The sequence below is a fragment of the Danio aesculapii genome, chromosome 10 (assembly GCF_903798145.1).
Source record: "Danio aesculapii chromosome 10, fDanAes4.1, whole genome shotgun sequence".
Lineage (NCBI taxonomy): Eukaryota > Metazoa > Chordata > Actinopteri > Cypriniformes > Danionidae > Danio > Danio aesculapii.
Window position 1 is genome coordinate 14,406,230 of NC_079444.1, and position 26,123 is coordinate 14,432,352.

At 35.0% G+C, this 26,123-nt stretch overlaps 1 protein-coding gene across 4 annotated transcripts in view; it reads right to left on the reverse strand.

Moving 5' to 3' along the window:
* The window catches only part of pam (peptidylglycine alpha-amidating monooxygenase), a 115,658-nt gene that overhangs the window by 79,532 nt on the left and 10,003 nt on the right, over positions 1-26,123 (reverse strand). For 3 of the 4 annotated variants that reach the window (XM_056466391.1, XM_056466388.1, XM_056466389.1), the window contains 3 exons: positions 8,395-8,804; positions 5,771-5,891; positions 3,010-3,067 (listed from right to left, as the gene is read on the reverse strand). In XM_056466391.1, coding sequence (XP_056322366.1) covers positions 3,010-3,067; positions 5,771-5,891; positions 8,395-8,486 — 271 coding nt within the window. In that variant the 5' untranslated portion in view covers positions 8,487-8,804. Of the gene's footprint in view, positions 1-3,009; positions 3,068-5,770; positions 5,892-8,394; positions 8,805-22,637; positions 22,737-26,123 lie in introns of those variants that run through there. The other variant, XM_056466390.1, reaches the window with a different exon arrangement.

The window sequence follows — 26,123 nt, forward strand, 5'->3', positions numbered from 1 at the left end:
ATTAAAGATATTAGCTGTTGTGGATGAATGATTCATCAAAAGCACTCATGACTCAAATGAGTCAACCTAAAATGAATCAGCTTGTTGTGTGATATTCATTTTTGCCTGCATCTTGCAAAGACAGATTTATAGTCAATTCAATTCAGACTGAAATCTCACATATTCAACTTCATTTGGTGTAGTGCACCACTACATTTATCACTGGCGCAATGTATTGTTTTTTGTGGTGTATAGCCCTAGAGTCATTTTTAAAGTGGTTCTGTTATGCTTTTACGGATATTACCTTTCATGTAATGTGTAATAAAGTTGTCTGTGAAATAAAATCTCTAAAAGTGCAGAATAAATTGAGCTCAAATTGTCTCAAAAACAACAACCATGTTGTAGTTTTCTGTCTTGCATGACTAAATATGACTAAAAGGACTCATGACTAAGAGGACTCAAGCTTAAATTAATATGGTAAAACCAACACCATTGGTACTGTTCATATTTATAAGGAGTTCAGATGCAAAAACCTCTTAAATGCCATTTTTATGCAAAGAATAAGTTCTTTTCATGGTCTTTAAAGTGAAAGAACTCAACATAAATAAAAAAGGCAGAGAATAATGCTCATTTTCTATGATAATTTCAGATGGCACTTAAGAGGTTTTCATATAGGATGAAATTAGTATCAATATTTTTTGCAAATGCACGCTCTGTCATCCACGTGCTCTATTAATGTAGTATATGCAGTTTTACATCCACAAACAAATGGCTTTTCTACCTGAGGGAATTTAAGATTTGCGCAAACATAAACATGTTCGTGAAAACAAATATTATGTTTTGCATTCATGCATCTTAATGTACGTGTGCGAAAAGGACGTTTTGCATTTGCGGATCAGCTGATGTGCATGTGTGAATTGACTTTTTATTTGAATCTATTCTGCTGGCTTGGAATTTTGAGACTTCGTTTTTGCGGTTTTTACGCTTTTCAGGAATCAAACACAAACAACTTTACAAGGAAAAGCCACGACATTCTTATGCAATGTGTACACATCTACCTACCGATTTGAGAATTATACAATCCTGCGTTACTCCACTTGTGTCTGAAAAAGTCCGATTAAAATAAATGTGCAGCATTTTATAAAAACAGAGTTGTATTTGTGAATACACATGCTCTCTTTCGTGTACGTGAATCATAATGTGTGGATCAGGTGGTGCTCATTTGGATTAAGAGACTGATTTCACGCAGTTTGTCTGCAAATCCACGCACACGCAATTCTTGATCCCAAATTTTTGCAACTGTATTTATAAAAAATGTGTTTACAAATTCTAAGAAAGCTGTTAGCAAAATCCGTTTTTGTAAATGGACATTTGGTTTCTGAAACACGCCATAAATTGTAGAACAATAACAACAGACTGGGTAATCTGACCAATCAGAAAAGAGACAGCTTTTGGAAAGAAGGAGTTAATAGATACCAGATCTTTGAACAATCCATTTAAGACACTGTAATGTATGCAATGTACATTATAATAAAATGTAAGTGTTTTTTTTTTGGCCTTGTATGGATAGTTATTGTATAAGACATTCAAAACAAAATGTCTAGTGGATATATTTATAGAAACAGTCAATCATAATGATATACTTATATATATTTCTTAAGTAAAGATCATGTTTCATGAAGACATTAAGTAAAATCACCATAATTATATCGAAACTACATTTTTGATGGCTATAAACAACTTTTTATTAGAACAACTTTAAAGAAGATTTTCTCAGTATTAGATTTTTTGCTTGTATCTGAGCCAAATATTGCCCTAACAATCCATATATTAATAGACAACTTATTTATTCTTCTTTCAGATGATATAAGTGCACCTGGAAAGTATTCCTAGTGCTTCACTTTTTCCACATTTTTTAATGTCGCAGCCTAATTCCAAAATGGATTAAATTCATTTATTTCTTATGTAAATGGCAACAATTTCAAAAAAATATTTTTTCACATTGTCATTATGGGGTATTGTGTGTAGAATTTTGAGGAAATAAATGAATTTAATCCATTTTGGAATAAGGCTCTAACATTTAAAATTGTGTAAAAAGTGAAGCGCTATCAATACATTCCGGATGCACTGTAAATCTCAGATTTCTAAAAACCGATCCTCATCACTTGTTTTTTGGTCCAGGGTAAATATAATGGACCTCTAAACTAGCATAATAAAGGCACTTTAGTATGTTGTAAAGAAAAGAATCTAAAAGATAAAATCAGATCATCTCTGAAAGCAGAACGAATGATCGTCACCGGCTACAACCAATAATCCACTGTAAGAATAAAGATTTTTATTGGCAGAGAATGATAACAACAAATAGCCTGCTATTAGCCATCGGCCGCTGCTCCAGAAGTTTCAATATTACCGGGATTCACTGGCCTAGATGACTTATGTAAAGATCTGCTTAAGCACACAGCAGGACGGAGAGTTTATACTTTGATGCTGTGAGTAAATGCAGTTTCATTTGAAAATGAAACAGGAGAGACTGGCCTGAACGAGATTATCTTTAAAGCCTGATCAGATTAAACATTCATTTCATCACCAGGATCGCAGTTAACATACAGGGCAGCGGACGCTCCCTGTCCAAACAGTACAAAACAAACACACTCGTTTAAAAAAAAATAAAAACAATAATTGTATATTTATGACTTTTTTTCTTTGTCCTTTATTTGACCTTGTTTATTTGTAGATACTTTCTTTTGTGATTCTTAATTCTCATGTTTTGGGTTAGTTTATTTAATAAAGATCCTTGTAAACACTTTAGTTTAAGTAATAATTCAAGCAATTTATTACTGGCTTATTACCTGCCTACTATTAAGATATTAGCTGCTTATTAGCACTTATAAAGTATGATCTTATTCAACATCTCTAATCCTACCCACTGCCTAAACCCAACTACTTCTTTACAAACTATTATTAAGCAGCTAATTAGTAGTTTATTAAGCTAAAATTGAGCTTACAACAGTTAATAAAACCTTTACTCACCAATATAGGCCTCCCGTGAGGTTGGGACAGAAACAGCCATACAGTAGTAGCTATCAGACTGTTGAAAAACACACACACATGCATATATTAGAAAGTTCATAGAATACCTCAGATTCACATATTCACATTTCTGATGTTTACAAAATCAGACCTGGAATATTAAATATAATTAACATAAATGAAACCGTTCAGTAGCATGTATGCATCCAAAGTTGTGAATTTAACTTGTAAAACAATGGGAATGGCTCAAATAAGCTGCAAATAAGTACAAATGTGCATTCAAGAGACCAAATGAGGTAAAGTTGACTTTATATTTGCACATTCAGATTTTTACATTCAATAAAATAGTAAATTTGAATTTAAAAAGGCTAAAACAAATGAATTAGCATGACTTACGGTGTACATTTTAGCTAATAAACACGCTTATCTCTATGGAAGATTGTGTGTATCATTGTTTATGTGAGGAACCATCAACAAATTAGCTGCTTCAATCAGAACATATTAATCATATTTTTTAAAGTTTAATTAAATAAAGCATAGGGTGATCAACAAAAACATCTAATTTGAATGCATAATGTGAGTGATATGATCTGTTTCAGCTGTAATCGGCTAAAATGCAACAGTTTTTTTCTTTGACAACTTGTGACATGGCGCCAGATATTTGATCTTAAATTGCATGCAAGTGTGCCTTCAAAACAAAATTTGCATTATTTAATTGACTGTGAACAATGTTGTACTTTGAAAGTCATTGGCTGCCAATGCGATTTCCCTGTTTAGAATTGGCAAAGAATACTTTTCTGAAAATATATTAATAAGGTGAAAGTCCGAATGTGCTTGACCCCACTTTAGCTCTGTTTTTCTTACATAATATTTAAAGTTGCTCCTCAGAGCAGCACACGACACACACAGTAACAAACATGGTTATGTTATCTTGCATGACTAATGTTTGGGAACGCAACCTTGTGGCACAGTTTTGGAAGGTCGTTAACAATTAATTTTGATGACAGCATCTGGCTTATGCATATGAGGATGACTAAAACTCCATTTGAGATGGTGTGTATTATGATTGGTCAACTTGTTAGTCCAGTTATCCACAGGCTTTGAAGAGCAAACAAAACATCACAAATGTAATTAAATACAATTCTGCCCTTAGGGAAAATGCTTGCTTTTCAAAACACTAAACTATAAACTTTTTTAGATTTGACAGAAGTGTTTGTGTCCAGAAGACAATATTAACATCCACTGATTTCAGCTATAATAGGAAACGTGTTAATTTAAAGCTTTTTTTGCACTTCGTTGAGTAAATAAAATCTAAATTTACCCTATTGTACATCGATAACTCATCTGAGCCCCATGAGTATTCATGAGACTGCAGTCCTATGTGAGGAAGCTCACTTTAATTATTCACGAGAGATGCTTTTCTATGACAGATGCTTTCAAAGATGAAAAGATAACAGCATATATTCAATACCGAGCACAAATATAAACAGCTATGCATTCAATTGCTTATTAAATATAGCAAAGTGAATAAAAGCAGTTCTTAATATTTTAAACACCACTTTGTCAAAATTATTAGCCCCTTTAAGCTATATATATATATATATATATATATATATATATATATATATATATATATATATATATATATATATATATATATATATATATATATATATATATATATACAGTATATATATATATATATATATATATATTTATTTATTTTTTTTTTCGATAGTCTACAGAACAAACCATCATTATACAATAACTTGCCTTATAGAACTAAGCTGTATAGAAGTGTCTTGAAAAATATCTAGTCAAATAATATTTACTGTCAGACAAAGATAAAGATAAAATAAATCAGTTATATGAAATGAGTTATTAAAATTATTATGTTAAAAATTTGTTGAAAAAAATCTCTCCGTTAAACAGAAATTGAGGAAAAAAATTAACCGGGGGGCTAATAATTCAGGGGGGCTAATATTTCTGACTTCAACTGTATGTGTAATAACTTATGGCCATCACAAGATATGTGTGTATTTATGTAAAGCGAACTTACAAAAGGATGTTTATTTTGATTTATGTAATTATGAATAGTAATGCGCCATGTTTAGAAAGTAATCATGTCTAAAAGCAATCAGATTACTTAGTAAACTAGTGACTTAGTGACTAGTAAAGTAATACATAATGTTTTTATTGGATTTCCTTTTTATTATTATTTATTAGCTCTCCAGTCCTCGTGTTGATAGAAATCTGAATTAAGTGCACATGTGTTATGTACATTGTGTAAACATAATACTTACTGTAGTTCTAGCTAAAATGTGAACATGAATTAACTCATCTCACTTGCACAAAAACAGATTCAGTATCTTATGAAGTGGTTAGAAATTGTGCACACTCAAAATATTGGTTGCTAAAGAGTGTTCAACTTTAATTATGCAATCCAGGAAGGTAGCTTTGCTGAAAGGTTTGTTTGAGCTGCTCCTGAACTGCAAACGTGTTTTTACATTTCCTTCAGCCCGAGGTTTATTTACTTTACATTTCACCATTACACTTGTCAAATATAGGTGTTTATATTATTAAAAACAAACATGCCCAGCTTAGAGAGTCATTACTTTCGCATTACATTTTAAAGTAGTAACGCAAAATTGTAAAGCATTCATTTTAAAAGTGACTTTCCCAAACACTAATGTGCATTTGTAGGAATGGTCTTTCATTTTCAAAGAAATGTGCAGATCAAAAAGTGGTGAAGAAATCTTACCTCTGTTGGGATCACCCCAGGTAGGCGAATATCCAGTGAAAAATTGTACGGACTGGACATGACAAAAGGCTGTCTGGTCCTTGAGCAGTCATTGGGGTCTGAAAAGGAATTTTCCTGAAACCTACAGTATTAGCAAAACAAACTTTCAGAAAACATGTATTGCAAGGGTGCACATTTGATAATACAGCACTAGTTTTGAGTTAGGTTTGAGTTCAGATATACAGCTGAAGTCAGAATTATTAGCCCCGCTTAATTTTTTTTTCTTTTTTTATACATTTGCCAAATGATGTTTAACAGAGCAAGGAAATTTTCACAGTAAACTTGCCAATAAACCCTTACTTGCCTAGTTAACCTAATTAAACCTTTAAATGTCACTTTAAGCTGTATAGAAGTGTTTTGAAAAATATCTAGTAAAATATTATTTACTGTCATCATGGCAAATGAAAAATAATCAGTTATTAGAAATGAGTTATTAAAACTATTATGTTTAGAAATGTGTTGAAAAAACGCATGTTGTTGTGTGTGTGCGTTCAGCCTCAGAGACGAGCAGAGCACACACATCTAAAGTCATCTTAATGTGAGCGCTTTAATGGTCGAATAGTTGTCAAAACGCGGTGTACAGTGATTATTCATATTAACCCTCATTTGTGTAATAAACAAACGAGTTGAGAATCAAAAGATATGTGAAAGAGAAACCATAAATCAGAACCGTACTGCTCTTAAAGTGACATGGCGCAATATTCCTGCTGCCGACGCAATATTCCTGCTTTCATGAAAGAGAAAATCACTCACTGCTCTTGACTGAAGGACTTTTGTAGCTATAATAAAAATTTTTCTTACAGTGAAGATGCTTATAGATGTTCCATATTTTTATTCTATTCCCTTTCTTTATTTACAGGGAGAAAACAGAAAAACAATGCATGTCATGTGACTTAACCAAAGCACATCATTGGCTACTCTAAGGTCTTCTCTTTCCAACAAAAAAAAATATGTTGGTCTTAAAGAAACAGTGGCAGGGAAATGAACATAAGTATCATGTTGCCATTTGGTTACGCCATGCAGTAGAGGGTTAAGGGAGCTAATAATATTAACCTTAAAATAGGTCTGCTTTTATTCTAGCCAAAATAAAACAAATAAGACTTTCTCCAGAAGAAAAAAATACTAGAGGAAATACTGTGAAAAATTCCTTGCTCTGTTAAACATCATTTGGGAAATATTTATAAAAAAAAATGTAAAAATATACAGGAGGGCAAATATATTTGACTTTAACTGATAATCGTTTTGAATAATCGTGATTACAATTATGAGCAAAATAATCGGGATTATGATTTTTCCCCTAATCGAGCAGCCCTATGGTACGCTTTTTTAATACGATTTGGGTGCACACTCGAGTGCAATTGCTAGATTCACACCTGCCCAAATGAACTCTACCAAGAGGGAAAATGAACTCTTGTGCAATTCAACCGAACTAAATAAGGGAGGTGTGAAAACACCCTAAGGGCGCACTCACACTATGATATCCGAACCGTGCCCAGGCCCGTTTCCCGGATCGTTTGAGAAGTGTGAGTGCACTGAATCGGGCTCAGGCGCGGTTCAATTGGCCAGGTGTGCCAGAGCGTGGTTCACTTGTTCTCAGGCGCGGTACGCTTGTAGTGTGAGTACAAAGCATGCCTAAGCCCGAAATTGAAGACGAGACGTGCTTTTTATGGGACTGTTTCATATGTGTTTATTAATCATTCTTACTTTTCAATGAACGTAAACTGTCGTAGATTATTAAAGATGCAAACCACTTGCTGCATGACAGCTGCACCTTTAGCAAACCTCCTAATTCCAGCAGCAAGAGGACTTTATGATTGTTTTTGAGCGTCAAAAGTAGCTGATCTGTTCAAATATTTGACTGCATGTCACTGCATCCGAAAGGACTAAAGCGATATAACTAAAGAAATCTCCACTGTGCTGAGCGAGATTGCTTCTTAAACTGAACAGCGCATCATCGATGACGTAAGCATGCTCAGGCTCGAATGCAATGTGAGTGCGGGCCGTCGGGGGAGACGGGAGGGGGGACAAGTGTGCTTCGGCCCCAAACAAGGCAATTGTACATAGCGTGAGTACGTCGTAAGTGGCCAAGCCCAGATTCCTTAAATACAACCTCATAGCATAATCCCACATGTTCATATAGGTTTGACACAATGCAAACATGCAAGTACTGTTCTTTCTTCAAACCCATTTTACATTTGTTTTGTAGCAGACAGGCTCTCTTCTTAATGGATACAAGTTATTTAGGAGTTCAGTTTTCAATTATGACCAGTGGACTGGAAAAACAAATGTAATAGCTGGATAAATATTAAATCGATAGCATAATAAATCATGGGGTTTCAGCAACACTATTTACCTTCTCTATCTAATAGCTTCTGCACACAAAAGAAGAAATGCCCTGAAGCTTAAAGAAGCGAGTCCATATATAAGATGGATTTCTGAATTTTATTTTTTGTTCCTTTCCTACATGTATCTGATAAATGCACGAATAAAACAACAGCTTGGGGGTGGGGGGGGGGGGGGGGGGGGGGGGGGGGGGCGTAACGATCACACCAATTATGGTTTCCTTAAGACACCAATTGACTCACCTCTTGAACCTGTGCATGTGGTTTTGGATACTGTAACTATGGCACTGAAAAAAAAGTGCAAGCACAAGGATGCTGCAGCACAGGACGCCCATCTCTGATTGGATGGAATAGTGATCAATGATAAAACTAAAAGCAAGCTGATGCGTTTTCCACGTCAATCCTGCCCCTCCTCCTCCATAAGCAATGACAATACTTCTGGTTCTCCTACTCCTCTGACTCTCTTCTGCTTGTCTCACTTGCTCAATTTCTTTAAAAATGTGTCAAAAAAGTGTCAGTCGCCTCCACACCAAGTTCTGTCCAGATACAGTGTGACACCAGCAAGAGGGATGGAGAGGAGGAGGAGAAAGGCTCCTTGCTCCTCACGCCGGGCAGAGCATATCACGAATTTAGCATCAGGCTCCTGTCACGACCTGTGAAAACACAACAGAAGAGAAAAGATGAACATAAAATCCTCATTTTGAATATATAACCCACAATTTTCCACTCAGAATAATTAGTGAGATTAATTCTTTTTTCTCTAAACACCATTCATGAAAAATACATGTATGAAGAAGCTCTTTGAAGAGCGAGATAGGGAGATGGGGGAGGGAACGGTTGGAGAGCGAAAACAGAGAGCACACAATAATCTAATCAAAGAGGATTCCCATAACAATACTGTCTGCTCGATCCCAGGGAGACACAGGAAGTGAAGGGGCCTCAGCAGTGCGTCGTGACGGGATGTCACTTCAGTGATGGCATTATACTGAAGGGCTGCACCCGAAAGATTTAAAAAATGTTGCCTACAGAAGCCAACAAGACAAGTCTGAATTCCATGACTGCAGTGCCAGCTTGTCCAACAGGCAATATAGGCGGTTGCCTAGGGCCCCATGTTTATTGGAGGGCCCTATGAACGCTGCTCTGGTATATTTATTGTGAATGTAAAAGTGAAGACCAGCGTGTACGTATTAATCATAACCAATGCACATTGCGCAATGCACAAACCCCATTAAATACAATTCAGAACAACGGTGAGAATAAATAAATAACCTCCACATTTCATTAAAAGAATAGCTCTGTATAATTCATGCATGACAAATAGCTGAAAACGACAATAAATACACAACAACAGTATGAATAAAAGCAGAAAATATAAGATACCCAGCAGCACCACACTCTATTTTGCATAACACCATCCGCAATCGGCTATTGGGTGAACTAGAATGATGTAACGTATTCCTACACAGATTCCACATATCTCTCCAAATTGTCTTAAACTCTTAAGTAATATAACATCACAAATGTCCAATCTGTGCCCTTCTTCATTTATCTTTAATTTATTTGTATTTTATTTTATTTACTTTATGTACACAGTGTGTTTTTACAACACACTTGCACTTTCATTTGCAATACTTGTAAATTTATTAGTTTGATTCAGCTCATTTTAGTAGTTCAAACAAGCAGCAAAAATATTTTTTTAAGGGTAGATAAATGACAAGATTTAACAAATGACTGTAAGGAATTAAACCACTCAGGCCACAAACTATTGTGTTTATCTAGGACGGCAAGGTTAATCGAAATAAAATTGAGGGAAAAAGTGGTATACTCAGGAAACACGGCTCTGTGATCAGTAGTAAATCTCCGAACGTCAGAGGGCACTCTCGCATAGAAACTGCACATAAGCTACGAGATACAATCAAACAGGGGTGCTTTTTTTTCCCCGAAAACTATCGTTAGCCAACTAACGCAAGTTGCATCGTTACAAACATAGTTCGTTGATTTGACGTCTCCCAGATCCGTCGTTCCAATGAACACCCGCAAACTTGTCCGCTTGAAACTACACCTTAGGAGCTGTAGTTAGAAACATAGTTTCTGGCTGTGTTCTATTCCCAGTCATCCCCCTATGCCCTATTTGTTTAGAACATTCTTACATTTAAACTTGGAATGATACAAAAAAAGCATTAAAGTCATCTCTCTTATGTGTAATTTGCTTTCAATGGATTTTTACAGTTCAGTTTTAGCAATCTTCATGTTTACAATTGCGCACCCTTCGCAGTGCACTTTGAACAGATTGATGTCATTTTGAACACAGCCGAGCTGAATTTATGTTACGTCTCCAAAGCTAGTGAAAACATTGTCACTACATCGTTCTTTTCCCAAACGATGCATCATACTATGATAATTCAGCCGCGAGTTACGTCGTTGTTTGGGAAACGCACCCCAGAGCAGAGGATTTAACTGCTTTTATTGACTCAGCATGACAAATACACAACAACAGAATGACCTCACAAAATTATTTATTTCAAATGCTCAACTGAAGTTAAGAAGTGAGTTAGGGGTAAAAACTTATTAATTGTTAACTTAAAACTTGTTAATTGCAGTATTTTGTAGTATTATTTGTAGTATTTGCAGCAGCAAGATCAATCCCAGCAGACACACAACATCATAAAACATTCATATTTGCTTAGACTGAGGCTGTCAGCATCTAAGGACAGTGTTATTTTGATGTCCAATAACGACATTAAATGACATTTATATTTAGTTGATTTTAGGTTGTGTTGGAAAGTGGCCAAAACATACATCACAACATCAAGCTGTAACATCATTAGACGTTGATATTTTGTTGTTGTTAGGTTGCATTGGAAAGTAACCAAAATGCAACGTCTGTCTTACATTGAACATTGAAGTCAGCCTAATGTTGGGTTCATCAACCCGATTTTTATTTCCAAACAAAATGTAACATCCCACATTGTTGGCGTACAACATCAATCAGACATCATATTGATGTCCTGTGCCTGCTGGAATATTTCAATCAAAAGTGATGCATAAAAGATGTCAATCCTTATCTTCAATATAATGTGCAGTATGTAGGAGTGACACCAAATTCAAAACATTGAAGAGGATTTTTTTTCACACCTTCAGACAACAACATCATGCAAATGCAAGTTGGTGCATGCATGCCTGATGGTCGAGTCTTACGATGTAAGCTGCTCAGCTAATGTTTATGTTTGCTAATGGACCCTTTTCACAAAACTGTTATGACACGTTTAACGATCATCATAATGTTAAATCCTTAAAAAAAGTCTTAATATTTAGATTTTTTTAAATCATATCAACATTTATTTGCATTTATAAATGTAGTATGTCATCTTTGAGTTAAATTACAAAAAACAAACGAATTACTGCTTATGGGAGGTGTTTCTATTGCAGCGTCTATCGGGCTGAGTGTAAATTTGACGGTATTCTATCCTCTGGCTGCCATCATCAGAATTGATTTTCCGTTTTCTGAAAGTCTTGATAACACCATCATGAAGTTTTTGTTTTATTATTTCAGCAAATAAGATTATAAAAAAATTTGTTGTACTTTCCAATTCACTGCGCTTTAAGTTTACCCAACCATGAAGACTTCCACTACTGAGAAACCTAATGTGAGAGGGGTCTATTAAAAACAGCCTTGTGTGGATTTATATCTTTGAATCTAAGTCTCATTTCGGAGTCTGTTACTGCATTTTCAGCCATACCCACACATATTGAGTCAGCCTTCATGGAATGAAAAACACTGTGTTTTTCATCAAGCATTTTCCAAACTACAACACTGGAAGGGTATCCTAAAGGGTAAATTTTATTGGGCAGCAAACGTGCAGTGGGTGGGTTATAGAGACCAAAAAAAAGACAGACTTTCCGACAAGGAATGCACATTTTCAAAGGAGAATAACCGACTTTACCATTGTTTTCCAGAGAAACAACTGTTCGATTAGCATGTTACTTAAATATCAGCAAACATATTATGATATTTTTAGGCTTTAGAAGAGTCAAAAACGTACATACAGCACCTTTAAACCCTTCCCAATCTATTGAGGTGCTTTTAAACTATTGCTCTGTGGAGTAAATGCTGCTCCATATAAAACGTGCTGAAGATTTACTGCTGATTACAAAACCTTCAATTAATCGTGCAGCCCTATGTTTAAGACAATACATTAAGTTTAATAAGCATTACCAGTTTGGAGAATCAAGCAGCACAACTCTGTTTTGTACAGCTAAGAATCGATGGAAGTAAGTTTAAGGTTAAATTTAAGTCAAATACTGAGACGGAATAGATGTAAATCTATGATATCCCTCTAACCTGTGCATTCAGTTGAGCTAAAATGATGTCAGACGCCCTTTTTCCACCTCATAAGCGGTCTCAGTGATGCAAACACAAGTGGTCAGCCAAGATGCATTTCCATTTCCTCCCGGTGCTATTAACATGCATTCAAACGAGTCTCTTGTGACCACTTGTGTTCAGATTTCGTCAAGACTCTTCCCTCTCAGCTTGTCACACACTGCATCAGTACAGCACAAGAGTAATTCTGAATTAATGAAGCCATGTTACATGTATTAAAGAGCCCCTATTATTGGTTTTTGAAAATGAGCTTCCATGCTGTGTGTAACACAGCACTAAGTGAATGAAAACATCCAGCTGAGGTTTAAATCTAAAAGTGCACCTTGTTTAAAATGATTGATTCTTTAGTGAAATAGTTAACTCAGAGTCGAATAAACGAATCAAGTAGGGTTCAGATCTTTTGTTTGATTGCATCGACGTCGATACGGTACATCACCAAATATGTAGTTCCAGTTCCAGTGCATGCAATTTCCCTCCACACACTAGCAGAGGCGCGGGGGATAATAGGACTGACCATGGCACGAAGATGACGATCACTGACAAATGGAGATTTGGCTGAGGGGAACAAAGGGTTGAAGTTCATTTTTACAACAATACCATGTGCTGTGTTTGTTCCTGTAATTTTTCTGATGATTGATACCATAATCTACGCTGCAGCGTGGGATTCTTCGGCCGTTTGCTATTGAAGGAGCAGCAGAGACTATGGGACTTTGTCAGTAACTTTTACAGTTCAACTGGACCAGTTTCTTCTTCCTACGAATCATAACATGTAAGTGTCATTAAAATTGTCACCTTGTTTTGCGTAGTTTGCAAAATATGTGTTTAATTGTGTGATATAAGTTGTAATTGCCCCGCGCGGCTTGTAATCACGTATCTATTATAGATCAGAGCTTGTACTGTATCTCTCAGGTTAAATCTGTATGGGGCTGTTCACATATCGCATCCAAAACTATGGTAAAAACGTGACGCGTGCTTCTTCTTTTACCAATTTCAAATGCGTTTCTGAACTGGCGATCCTCTGCTGTTTGCCTTTGCTATGGCCACCATCAGCTGTTCCTCATGCGCAGCGCGGTCAATTTTCAAAATAGTTCAACTTTTGCCACTGTGTGGATTAATACTGAATGTGTGTCGTCATTACTTGGGGTTAGGTTTAGAAGTGGAGTAATATGCTGGTGTTTAACTGCATTGCTTTATTGCATTCCTGCATTAGGCTCTCACATACTTTCTGCTACTTCATACTGTAGCCGTGGTGGGCATTTCTCTCTGTCTCGTGCTGAATGCAGTCGACCAATCGCAATATACTGGGTCATCGGTCCAATCAGCGCAGATTAGCTTCGTGCTAAGGAGAGGTTTGGGAACAAATTAATCGCTGAACGATTCATATGGGAGTCGCTTGGATAATTAGGTACAAATAAATGCATATTATATGACAATGAAAGTGTTTTTTGACCTTGCACACATATCAGCATGTTGTTGGAGACACTTAAAACCAAAATATGACCTTTTTAATGCAAAATAGGGGCTCTTTAAATGTAAACAAATGTAAAGGATATGAATGGCAGCTGATTGTAATCCATGTGTTTTGGCATGACGAAAAACATTTTTTATGCAGGTTTAATACATTTTTTATGCATGTTTTAATGCACAACATATCCCACAATGTGCATGTTTGATGAATATGCAGATAATAGGTAGTCTTTTATAGCTGTTAAAATAGATTTGATCATACATTACCCTATAAAAGCAACCAGATCGAAAACATATTCAACTACCATTGCAGGGGTCTGAAAGTGGACAAGTTCAAAACATAACCAGCATAATCAACATAATCGGCATCCATTTGTCATCAAAATAACAAAATTGCGTTCTACTATCAAATGTGGCCTGAAAAGCTTTGAGCTTCCACTTTTGACCACTTCTAAGTCAAAAATACATTCAACCTGCCTGTTTCCATAATGTAGCCGTTTGAGTAATCCAACGCATTAACAACAGCCATGAAAATCCAACTACTCTCATCTACTAATGTAATTAATAAACAGTATACAGGATGTGTTAATAGGAATGTACAAGCCAGACTGTATCCACTTCTGACATCATAAATTTGATTTAAAAAAACAAAAAAACAAAAGCAAGGTATTTGTTTGGGGTGTCAAAATTAATTGTTTCTTCGGTGCACTGCGATGCAGATGGGGACAATTCGGTTCAGAATCAGTTCAGAAATAGATCATAACCGGTTATTACGTACTCACGTCATTTATCTCCTATGTGCGATGTCGCAGTAGAATACTATAGTGAAGGAGGCCAGGGAGAGTAAATAAAACGCCCCTACTACCGAAAAAGTAGACAATTATGCACAATTCAACTGCTTGTGAGTTTGCTGGAAAGTCTTTCATTGACACTGAATAAGGCACAGCACACGAGCCGCTATTTCACTATTAGGGAGAAATGCTTTAAAACTCCATCTCTCTCTCTCTCTCTCTATCACTTTGGACATTTGACCCGCTGACGTGTTTGTGAGGTAACTTTTCCTCTCCTCTTGGCTGTTAAAGCGATACTTGTGGATCCAGACATGAGTGTGCCTGTGGTGCAAGTTTTCCCACTGTGTCTATTATGGATTACCTGTGTGATAACCGCGTATTATGCACATATAGACTATAATCGTGGCTGTTCTTCCCATGTCACTCATCAGTGAACAGCGCTTTCATTTCTAAAGTCAATACCATATTCATATCAAGAAATGGGCCAAAGCTAAGCCAAATTGTGAACATTTTATAAAGGAGATTAAACAATATGGTACTGTAACATTAGAAACAGAAAAGCATTATGTAAATTTCCTTTGATTAAATAAATGTTTATTATTATCTTGCCTATTTATTTATTTTACCCATGGCATCTGTTTATACTTTGATTGCATAACTAAGATAATTTCTCTCATTGCATTTTATTTATTTCTATTTTGTTCATAATTGTTGTGAGATGTATTCTCTTTGTACGTATTTACAATAAAAAAAGCCAATCGCAGGTCCTTCTGTTGAGCAGGTGAAGACAATGACCAATCATAGGGGTATAAGACCTTGCTTGACAAAAAGCAAGCGGGATAATATTTACATTAGTTTATTTGCTATAAATGCTCATGCTGCTCTGTGTATGTATTGGAGTTTTGTCTAAAACATTCAAAATAGATTTTGCAATAGACCAGCTGAAAGCAGGTCTAAAGTCCAGCGCAGAGCGCATTAGTTGTGCTCCACGCTTACACATTGCTTAAAACACGCAGGATGTACAGCAATACACAAATATCTTTACAAATTAAAAAGAATTAAAGGATTAAAATATTACAAAAATTATTACTTTCTACATAAATATAAAAAACACTGTCTTCATGCCTTCATCTTGGGGGCCTTTTTTCAGTTTATTCACGACAACTTGCTTTTGTATAATGTTATTATTATTAACAGTATTATTTATTATATACATATTTATATTTGTTTAAATAAAAACAAGCTTAGATTTTTCCACCTGTCAGATTTTTGACCATATGGGGCATAGCATGTGTATATGGATAAAACTCAGTTTTTTGACTACACTTCGTTATTATTGTTCATTTATTCATTTGACAAATCTTTGATCTTAACAAACTAAATTAATTATGTAAGCTAATGGATGTCTTCGGCGGAGTGCGTACAACACCGCTTCCTTATCCACAAAAGAGAGGAAGTGAAAGTATCCTCTCGCTGCAGATGCTGTTTAACTGTTTTCAGTGTTCAGTTTTTCCACTTACAAAGTCCGCCATGTAAATAGCAAATGCGCCATGGCGCGACTCTTAAAGGGAATGGGAGATGAGACTCTGATTGGTTTATGCTCAAAACACACTAAGAACTCATTAAGAGAATAAGCTCAACCCTGTTAGACCATGCGCCGCCAGAGCGGATTTTTCCGTCCTTAAAATAGCAAAAGTGGATTCGGACATGCCCTTAATGCTTTTGCACCCTGCACTTTGGAATTTGCGCCTAGATCGTTAAAATAGAGCCCTAGGAGTTGAAAGCATAAAAAAATAAGTGTTCGGTAAGTTAAAAATGTGTTGAAAAAAATTATGTCTATAAACAGCATTTAGGGAATATTTTAAAAATGAATTACAATTTTACAGGAGGGCTAATCATTATGACAATTTGGGCCTACTGATTGGACATAGAGGCAACTAAGCCTTCAAAAACAGCAAATATCTCAAGAGAATTTTAGTCTGAATGACTACTACTCAAGAGATTTCTGTGAGACATCATTGATCTGATCTGGATGTAATTGACCAGGGCTGAACCCCTGGGAATTATGGCCGGTATCACTGGAGTGCTTTTTCAATGTGCCATGTGTTTATCCTGAGAGCATCATCACACCAATATGTCTACATTCAGTGTCAGCATGCAAGACATTTCAACGTAATAGATAAGATGAAAAACAGATGCCGCCACGCTAATCGTTACTGATATCAGATTGGTAAAGGCAGATGCCTTATGATGAGGAGGACAGACGGATCCAGAAAAAGATAAATAAGTGGCAGAGAAAAAAACAAAACATAACCAGACTGGGAGAAACTGGAAGGCTTTCAGAAACGGGCTTACACTCTTTCAGTGTAAGCTGAATTAATCGCTGAAATAATCCTCTTGACACACACTGTTAGAAATTAACATATTGCCAAGGAGCCGCGTGATCTTTATGGGCCGTACATTATCAAAAACACACACGGCTCAATAGACACATAAAAATGTGGTCTTTTTGAGACTTATTCTCAGGACTAAATCGGCATAATTTGACAAATGGCACTATTTTCACACAATAAACCTGGATTTCTGTTTCATACAAATTAATGTGTTTAATAGGAATTAATATGTGTTATAAACACATTAATTTATTCAAATGAATGTGATTTCATTTTGGAAATCACTGTATCTAATTGTGAAACTGTTTCTTTTTCACCTCCACAACAATGTATACCCTGATTATCTAAAAAATTTGCGATAAATATCAAAAGATAATGATGCCAAGTCTTATCAAGTATTTTTAAACATAAGAGAATGAAATCATGGTGCATGTATTTTGTATTCATACTTTGAATAATTTATACTTTGGAGGCTGACCTAGATTTGATGTCCTGTGTAGCTATGGTTGTGGTGTAGCCTTTTTTGTTGGCAAGCTAAATTAAGATTTTCTCTCTTATGTTCTTTCTTGCTGAAGAGAGAGATTAAAAGCCTCTAGAATTCTGAATAAACATTTATTTGACTAGTATATCCTGAACATCAGGTTGCTAAACAAATTCAAAGTCCATTAGAAATGTTTATGGACCATAGTATAGGTTGTTTATAAGATTATGCAAAAGAAAATGTTTTTAAAAAGCTTAATGTTCTCCACTCAAAATGTTTCTTTTAGCAATTTCTATGTATTTAATATGTTATTAATATGTTGAATTTAGGGTCGTAATCCATGATACTATAATTATATTTCAGAATGTATTCACTAGAGCCTTTGGATAAAATGGATAATTGTCTCCTACTCTTATACTCAATAATCTCCAATCTTGTGCTCAGTTTACATTGGTTTGATGAGGTTTTCAGTTGTTCTGAAAAAATTGTTTCGGCTTTTTTCTAGTTGTCTTTGAACCATGCCAGGCTAACACAGGTGTTTATTAATTTGGTTATTTCAAGAACACTGGCTGTTTCTCAATTCCAAGAACGCGGAGAACAGACTCGGGAGACCACGAGAACAGAGAACGCGTCCTGTGAGAAATGAGATGCTGCATTCTTCCTGGTGGTCACATGACCTTCATGCGTTTTTAACGGAAAATTATTTAAACATCACAGAATCCATACAGTGATTTATTGTTTTTCCCCTTTTCAAAATATATACCATGCATAAAGACATTACAAATATACGTTGCACAATATAAATAAAACAGATTTTAATAGGAATTTCAGCAAATAAACACCCTTAATGTGTTTATTCCTTTAATAAGATTTTCATATTAATGCTTACGTTCACAGTTTCATTTAGGGAAATGAGATAAATGAGTTATATCTCTGAACTTTAATAATAAACCTATATAAAATGCTGCGTTTCCCACCTCCAGTCGTAATGACTTCTGGGACTTCTAGAGCGAGTTCGGTGCTTAAGTCTGCATCCATGCGTCCTCGATATCAAGAACACATCCAGGAACTTTCACGCGTCCTCTGTTCTTGCAGTCTTGAGTATTGGAAATGAATTTTGGCAGCTGAAGATGATGTTACACGAGAACACGAGGACGCAAGATCGCTGAAGAACGCATATTGAGAAAGCCTTTTCAATTTAATAAATTGCCATTTTTGGAGTTTTGGTGTATTTGAATATACATTTTTGCTGTTTGGCTGAGCACCCATTTAAAGTGATGTGCATGCTTTTGTGCAATTTTTTTCGTTTATTTATTTGGTCACATTTTTGGCACTTTGAAAAGACTTCAAATTCAAAAATGTTCAATGATATTTGTCCCATCTTCAACTGGCTGCTACTGATATTTTTGTTTTCATACTTAAAATAACATAAATTTAAAATTAGGTGAAAGAAAAATCTTTATAGTTTTTTTATTTTGTTTACTTGTTTCTTTGTTGCCACATCAGCAACTTGTGGCTATTTCATGGCAAGATCTATATAGATACAAATATAAATTAATACTTCAATTAATAAAACAATAATTCAACACAAGAAGATTTAAAAAAATACACAAAAATATTTGATGTGAAGTTTCAGTTTATGTATATATAATAGGGCAGAACTAGGGCCCTTTTTGAAATTCAATTACAAAAATATAAAAATTCACACTGGTGTGTAAGGGAAAAGAATAATATAGGCTATTACAATTTAATACTTGTATGTTTTTTGTTATGCTTTATTCATCAGTGTGAGGATTGCACCTGGTAGTGAGTAATAATTTGGTCAATACGTGATGAGATTTTTGACAGGGCAAGACACATAAAAGTTTCTTGTCAGTAGCTCTGACGTCCCTCATCTCATTTTGGGTGTGTGTCAATTATTTTGCTTGTGCACTCAAAAAGTGCTCTGGGCTTGTCGTGGTATTGGGGATGAGTCATCTGCCAATGTCTTATTTATTTAGATTGCCTCATGCATTCGTTAGCAAGAACTTTGGTGCAGATAATGCGCTGTGGGCTGGGTCAGGGACTCTTTGCTTCGAGAAAATGGAATAAAACCATAGTTCAGGTGATTATTTTGGTATGTGACCCCAAATGTTTGGAGTGGGTTGCAGCTGAAAGAGCATCCACTGTGTAGTAGAAGTTGGCGGTTCATTCCGCTGTCGCAACCCCTGACGAATAAAGAGACTAATCCAAAGGAAAATGAATAATTAAATGAAATGAAAGAAAATGATTGAAAGAAAAACACCATATTTATTCGGTAACACTTTATAATAAGGTTCATTAGTTAATGCATTTTCTAACATGAACACCACTTGTACAGCATTTATTAATCATAATTGAACATTTACTAATGCATTTTTACCATCCTAGTCCATGGTTGTTAAAATTAGTTGCACAATGAGTTAACATGAACTAAAAATGAACAACTGTATTTTCATTAACTAATGTTAACTAACATGAACAAATACTGTAGTAAATGTATTGTTCATTGTTTGTTCATGTTAGTAAATGCATTAATTAACATTAACTAATAAACTTATTGTAAAGTGTGACCATTTATACTTACCTGTGATATTCACACCTGATCATTACACATTTTATTTTATTTTAAATAATTTTAAAAACAAACTAGTTAACTGTAGTTGGCAAATAATAAAATTTATAAATGGCAAATAATAAATATTGGTATTTTTGGGGGCTTCACTATAGTACTTCAATAGAATCGAATGATTATTGTTCGCAATTTGCCTGACACCATTTGAAGAGTTCAAATGCAAAAGCTGCAAAAATGAGTAAATGCTTTGGGCACAAAGTGCACCATCAAAAAATATTTTTGCTTCAAATTATCTAAATCACAGCGTCAGAATCAGAAGGCGTGAATCGTATCATATGTATTCAATGTAGCGGCGCGCTGATGAGCCGGCTTTTATGAGGACACAGTTTTATTCCGCTTACAATTTCGATTTTAAAAGACGGAGTTTGATGAACTGGATGAGCCTGTCCGACTGTCAGTGAATGGCAAATGAAAACATCCCTTACCTCAAAACTCTGTGCATTATAAGAAAAAGAAAACACAATGTAGAGTCAACGTTTTTTTGCGCAGCGACGCTATCTTGAATAAGTCTGATTTACTATACATTAAATGGCAACTGCGTTTCACGAAAGACAGAGTTAAGATGCCGTTTTTTTATCCCACGTGGATGCTACGAGGATAAATAAGAGACCAAGACTTTGTATGGTAAGAATGAATGAATATCAGCTTTAAAAAAAAGTGTCTGAGAGACATCTCCTTTTTGCCCAGTAGGCCTACCAGAGTTAAATTTGCTAATTTTATTTGCTAATTTAAGCTGTTTTTTAAAAGATACATATAATATATAAAACTATACATTATTTATATTGCTTCATAATACCTATACATCTGATAAGCTTTTTATATTAATGGACAATGCACAGAAATTGGTGTTTTATAATGTTTTACACTACATTATTTGAATCTAACAAGCTTAGTTTACAATGTTTGCAATGTTTACATTGCTCTACTTACGATAAATCTGAATCCCAAATATCAGAAATGACAACAGATTGTTAAGATTTAATTAATGTCAATTTTAATGTTATTGATTAATGCACTTCCTTGACAGATTTCATTCATTCATTTTCCTTCTGCTTTTTCCCTGGTTTATTACAGCGGAATGAACTGCCACTTACTTGACTTTTCTATTTTTAGTTTTAGGTGGTTTGTGTAATGTGTTTTATGTTTAGTAAAATAATTTGTGATTGCATCTTTAGTGATTTTTCCGCTTATTACACTGTCTTGTCTAAATAGGTGGATTTAGAGGTTTTTGAAAAAAAAGCACAAGTGGATTTAGCTGGTTTTGACGCAAAAGAAAATCTACCTTGTTAAAAACCAAAGAATTGTCTGAAGTGAGATTTTTGAAAAAGTTATTTTATTTACTAGCTAATAACCTTATCATTACCTATAAAATGAAACTTCTGAACCTAATCAGAGGAGCCTGATAGAAAAAGGAATTTACAAAAAAAAAGGTCTGATGGATTTAGAGGATATATATATATATATATATATATATATATATATATATATATATATATATATATATATATATATATATATATATATATATATATATATATACATATATAATGTATTTGTATATAAACTATTGTTACACTGAATTACATTTAATCTGTAAATGATAATAAACATACATAAGAGTCATTCTTTAGTAAAAAAAATTCTAAATAAACTCGGTGTCCACATTCTAACGTAAAGAAAAATATATTACACTTTAACTAATGCTTGAAACCCCCTTTTCATGTTTGACCCGCGACCCTGTATTGTTGATGTTTGATGTGAGAAAGGTTTAGCATAAAACGCATAAGCAATTCAGTCGCCATAAACTGCCTCCATCTCCCATTATCAAAACAAACAGTGAAATAGAAAGCGCATGATCTATTGAGCACATCATAATCAGCGTATGAATCATCTCCACACGCGCAACTCTGCACGTCATCCATACCTGTTACGAAATGTAAAACTTACAGCCTGGAATCTCGAAAAATAACACATTGCGATCCCATAATGCTTTCTGTACCACTATAAACCTTTGCTCCAAACACCAATAATGTTTTATTGATGTAGTTGTATCATGGATGATAGGAGACGAGTACTTCTCTAAGACAACATCAAGACGTTTCTAACGATCCATGCACTTTCTGTTGATCATCGTCCTCCAAATATCAATCTGCCTCACGACAGAACCCCCCAAATAAACATTCACTGATGCAATAAATCCACTTAATCAATCACAACACAGAGAGCTGCTCTTGTCCCAAAGCTTTCACTGCATTAAACCAGACTGTCACAGAGGACACAATGGAGAAAGGAGAAAAGATGCAAATCCATAATTGCCTACCTCGCTCGTCACATTGAGATCTGAAGCAAAAATAGAGAGAACTGGAGAGAAGAAGAAATGAACTGCTGCTTCAGTGCAGCCTGACTGACTCATTGAGCGAGCGAGCGGCAGAGAGAGAGAGAGAGAGAAAGAGAGAGAGAGTGAGAGAGAGAGTGAGAGAGAGAGACAGCCCAGCATGCTGGCTGACATCATCATCACACCCAAGACCTGAGGAGAAGGTAACCATGGCAACCACCGCACACCCACTGGCATTCACCATCAGTACCTTCCCATGAGCCTCTCTTTCCACATTGATCCGTCAGTGACTCTAATGCGCAGCAACACACCATGAACACTACGCCCACGCAAATCAGTGTGTGAAGCGCACCGCTGTATGAAACGACTGACTCCAATAAAAGAACAAAAAATTATGTGCGTTTATGGCTGGATATTTAAATACATGCAGCTGCTGATGTTGAGATCGAGTCTAATTGCATCACGATGCTTCGCAGGATGACAAGCACTTATGACGCAATATCCGTTTCCATGGTAACAGCAGCTTCTCTTGCGGAGCTCCTTTCAGAGTTTGTGGGTAATGTTGTTTTTGTACACTGGGAATGTAGGTACTGTCCTAGTTACTGCCCACAGTTTCTTAGTCCAAAACAAAAAAGGGCTTTTACAAATAAAATTGTGAGAAAATATAGATAAAAAGGTACTGTGTGCAAGGTTATTATAGTTAACGAAAACAAAAGAAAAAACGAAAACTGAAACTAACTAAAATTACAGCAAAAACGTCATTCGTTTTCGTCTTTGTAAATGTATTTAATACATATTGTAAGCCTTTTAAAAGTAAATCTATGTATTTTGCGCCGCAGGTGTTTGACTCGTATGGCACCTCAGAGTCTGTGACCCCGTTTACACTAATACGTTTTAGTTTTAAAACAGCGTATTAGAATGAAAACGATCCACGTCCACACTAGTGTTTCACCCAGCATTTCTGAACAACTCTGCGTCTACAGTACATTACACCTCTGAAAACGCACATCACATGACCACACACACACACTCTGGCATGGACTGCAGCGTGCTTTGAGCACATCTACCCATATGAGAGTTGTGCACGTTGGACTGTTCATCACGGATCAACCGCTGGATCTAATCTCACTATATTTGTAAAATGTGATATTTAATTCATCTTGTTGTTGATATCTGACGACATATTCCCCGACTTTGGTCTTTTGAATATATTACTTGTTCTCAGGTAACGTGTTTTGGCTGAGCATAAAGATAAGTTAATATAGCCTATTAATTAATGTAACTACGGACACTGATTCTGCATATTCACATCCTGACTGATTGCTTGCCTTTATTTCCTATATTGTATAAACTTAATGTATGTTATACTTTTATAATGGCCATTATTGATTATAAAAACTGGTATTCAATGAAAGAGACGGTATCTTTTGTATTTTAAATGAAAATGAAAGGAGGCAGGTATGTTATAGGCTCCGTTTTGTTATAAATATGCATGAAGATGACAATCATATAAATATATAGCTACACGAAGCCTTAACATTTTTGGTGTCTGTTAAGTTGTTAATACAAAAATGAAAATAGACAGTTCCATTTTCATTTTATTGTTAAGAAAGTGAAACAGCATAGCCAGGGTGATGTGAATGAGGTTAAAAAGTACACTGTTCCCTTTGAAGATTTACCCGATGTGTCCTCGGGAGTTTGTTTTACCAGATCAAACTTGTGAAGTCTGAACTTAAGGAGAGGATGCAAGACTGAACTGTGTGTAGGCTCCTTAATATTGAGGAAAAAGCCCCAGATCAGATCAAAACGGCTTCTTTAGCATTTCTAAAACGCTCCATTTTCGGCGCTCGAAAACTCCGGCGTAGTGTGGACGGATAGCGTAACCGTAGTAAAACTTAGTGGTAGATGATAGTGGTCATGTGTCCTCTGAGTACATGTTTCAAAAAATGTATCGTTGGTTGAGTTTTTATTATACAATATTTATTCTAATGATTTTGAATCTTGCACCTAAGAAATATCCTTATTTAAAAAAATAAAATAAAACTAATACTGAAACTAATAAAAACTAAACTAAAACTAAGCAATTTTAAAATTTAGAAACTACTAAAAACTAGTAAATCTGCCTCTAAAAACTAATTAAATCTAACTGAATTTGAAAACAAAAAGTCAAAACGAAATAAAAACTAAAACTAATGAAAACTTTAAAACTATTATAACCTTGACTGTGTAAGAGAAAAAAACTTTTTACCATTTTACTATATATATATATATATATATATATATATATATATATATATATATATATATATATATATATATATATATATATTTACAGAAGATACCCACTAAAACATCCTACAGTCTACTAATAGTTTAAAGGACTTTTTGGAAAGAGACGAATACAAAATTTTGTGGACTAGAACATTTTCTGTCAGTCTTAGTACACAATGTAACTACAGAAGAGTCAAGATTTAAATAGGAAAATTATTAAAACACCTTTTTAAAAATTTAACAAGACGGGAGATTCACATCATGGATGTGCAGCCGACAAATCTGCAGCAACTGCGTGATGCTATCATGTCAATATGGACCAAAATCTCTGAGGAATATTTCCAGTACCTTGTTGAATCTATGCCGAGAAGGATTAAGGCAGTTCTGAAGGCAAAAGAGGGTCCAACCCGGTACTAGTGAGGTGTACCTAATAAAGTGGATGGTGAGTGTATATATTTTAGTCTTAAATAACAAAAACTCTTGAAAGACAACAATTTTTTTGATGAAACATTATGAATAATATTAATTTTAAGACATATATTAAAAAACTTTCATAGTGCAGCCCTGAAATTCTCAAAATTAAAAGTATGTTTTAAATCTTCAGACTTTGTCACTATCCTTCAAACCACAATTTTTTATCCATTTGTCAGCAAGAAGTGTTTATTCATTTAAAAAAAGGTTTGATCAATTTGTCAGCAACATGAAACCAGAATTAAATTTTTAATTGCATATTCTCAGAATACGTATATTGTTTAGTTGTTTTTTTACATAAATACATCTGTTATGCTAAATGAAGATGACATTATTTATTATATAACATTTTTGAAACATTAAAGTAGACAACTGAATTACAAATGCTTTTTATGCATGAAATAATTGAGGAAATTCATTTGATCCATCATCCTTTTCTGATCCATATATAAAAAATGTATTTCATGTCAGTTAAAGTTGTGTTGCAACATCTGAACTAGGGTTGAGTTAATAGACGATGCTATTGTCCATCACCGATGGCCGATAGACATCACGATGCTGAGGCAACATTGCAATCCTCCGCCCCACCCCTGTCGCAGCGGCAACCCACTCGCGAAAAATACACACTTAGGCCCCATTTACACTAGTATGTCTTAGTTTTAAAATGGCATTTTAGAATGAAAACGATCCACGTCCACACTGGCGTTTCACTTAGCAATTCTGAAAAGC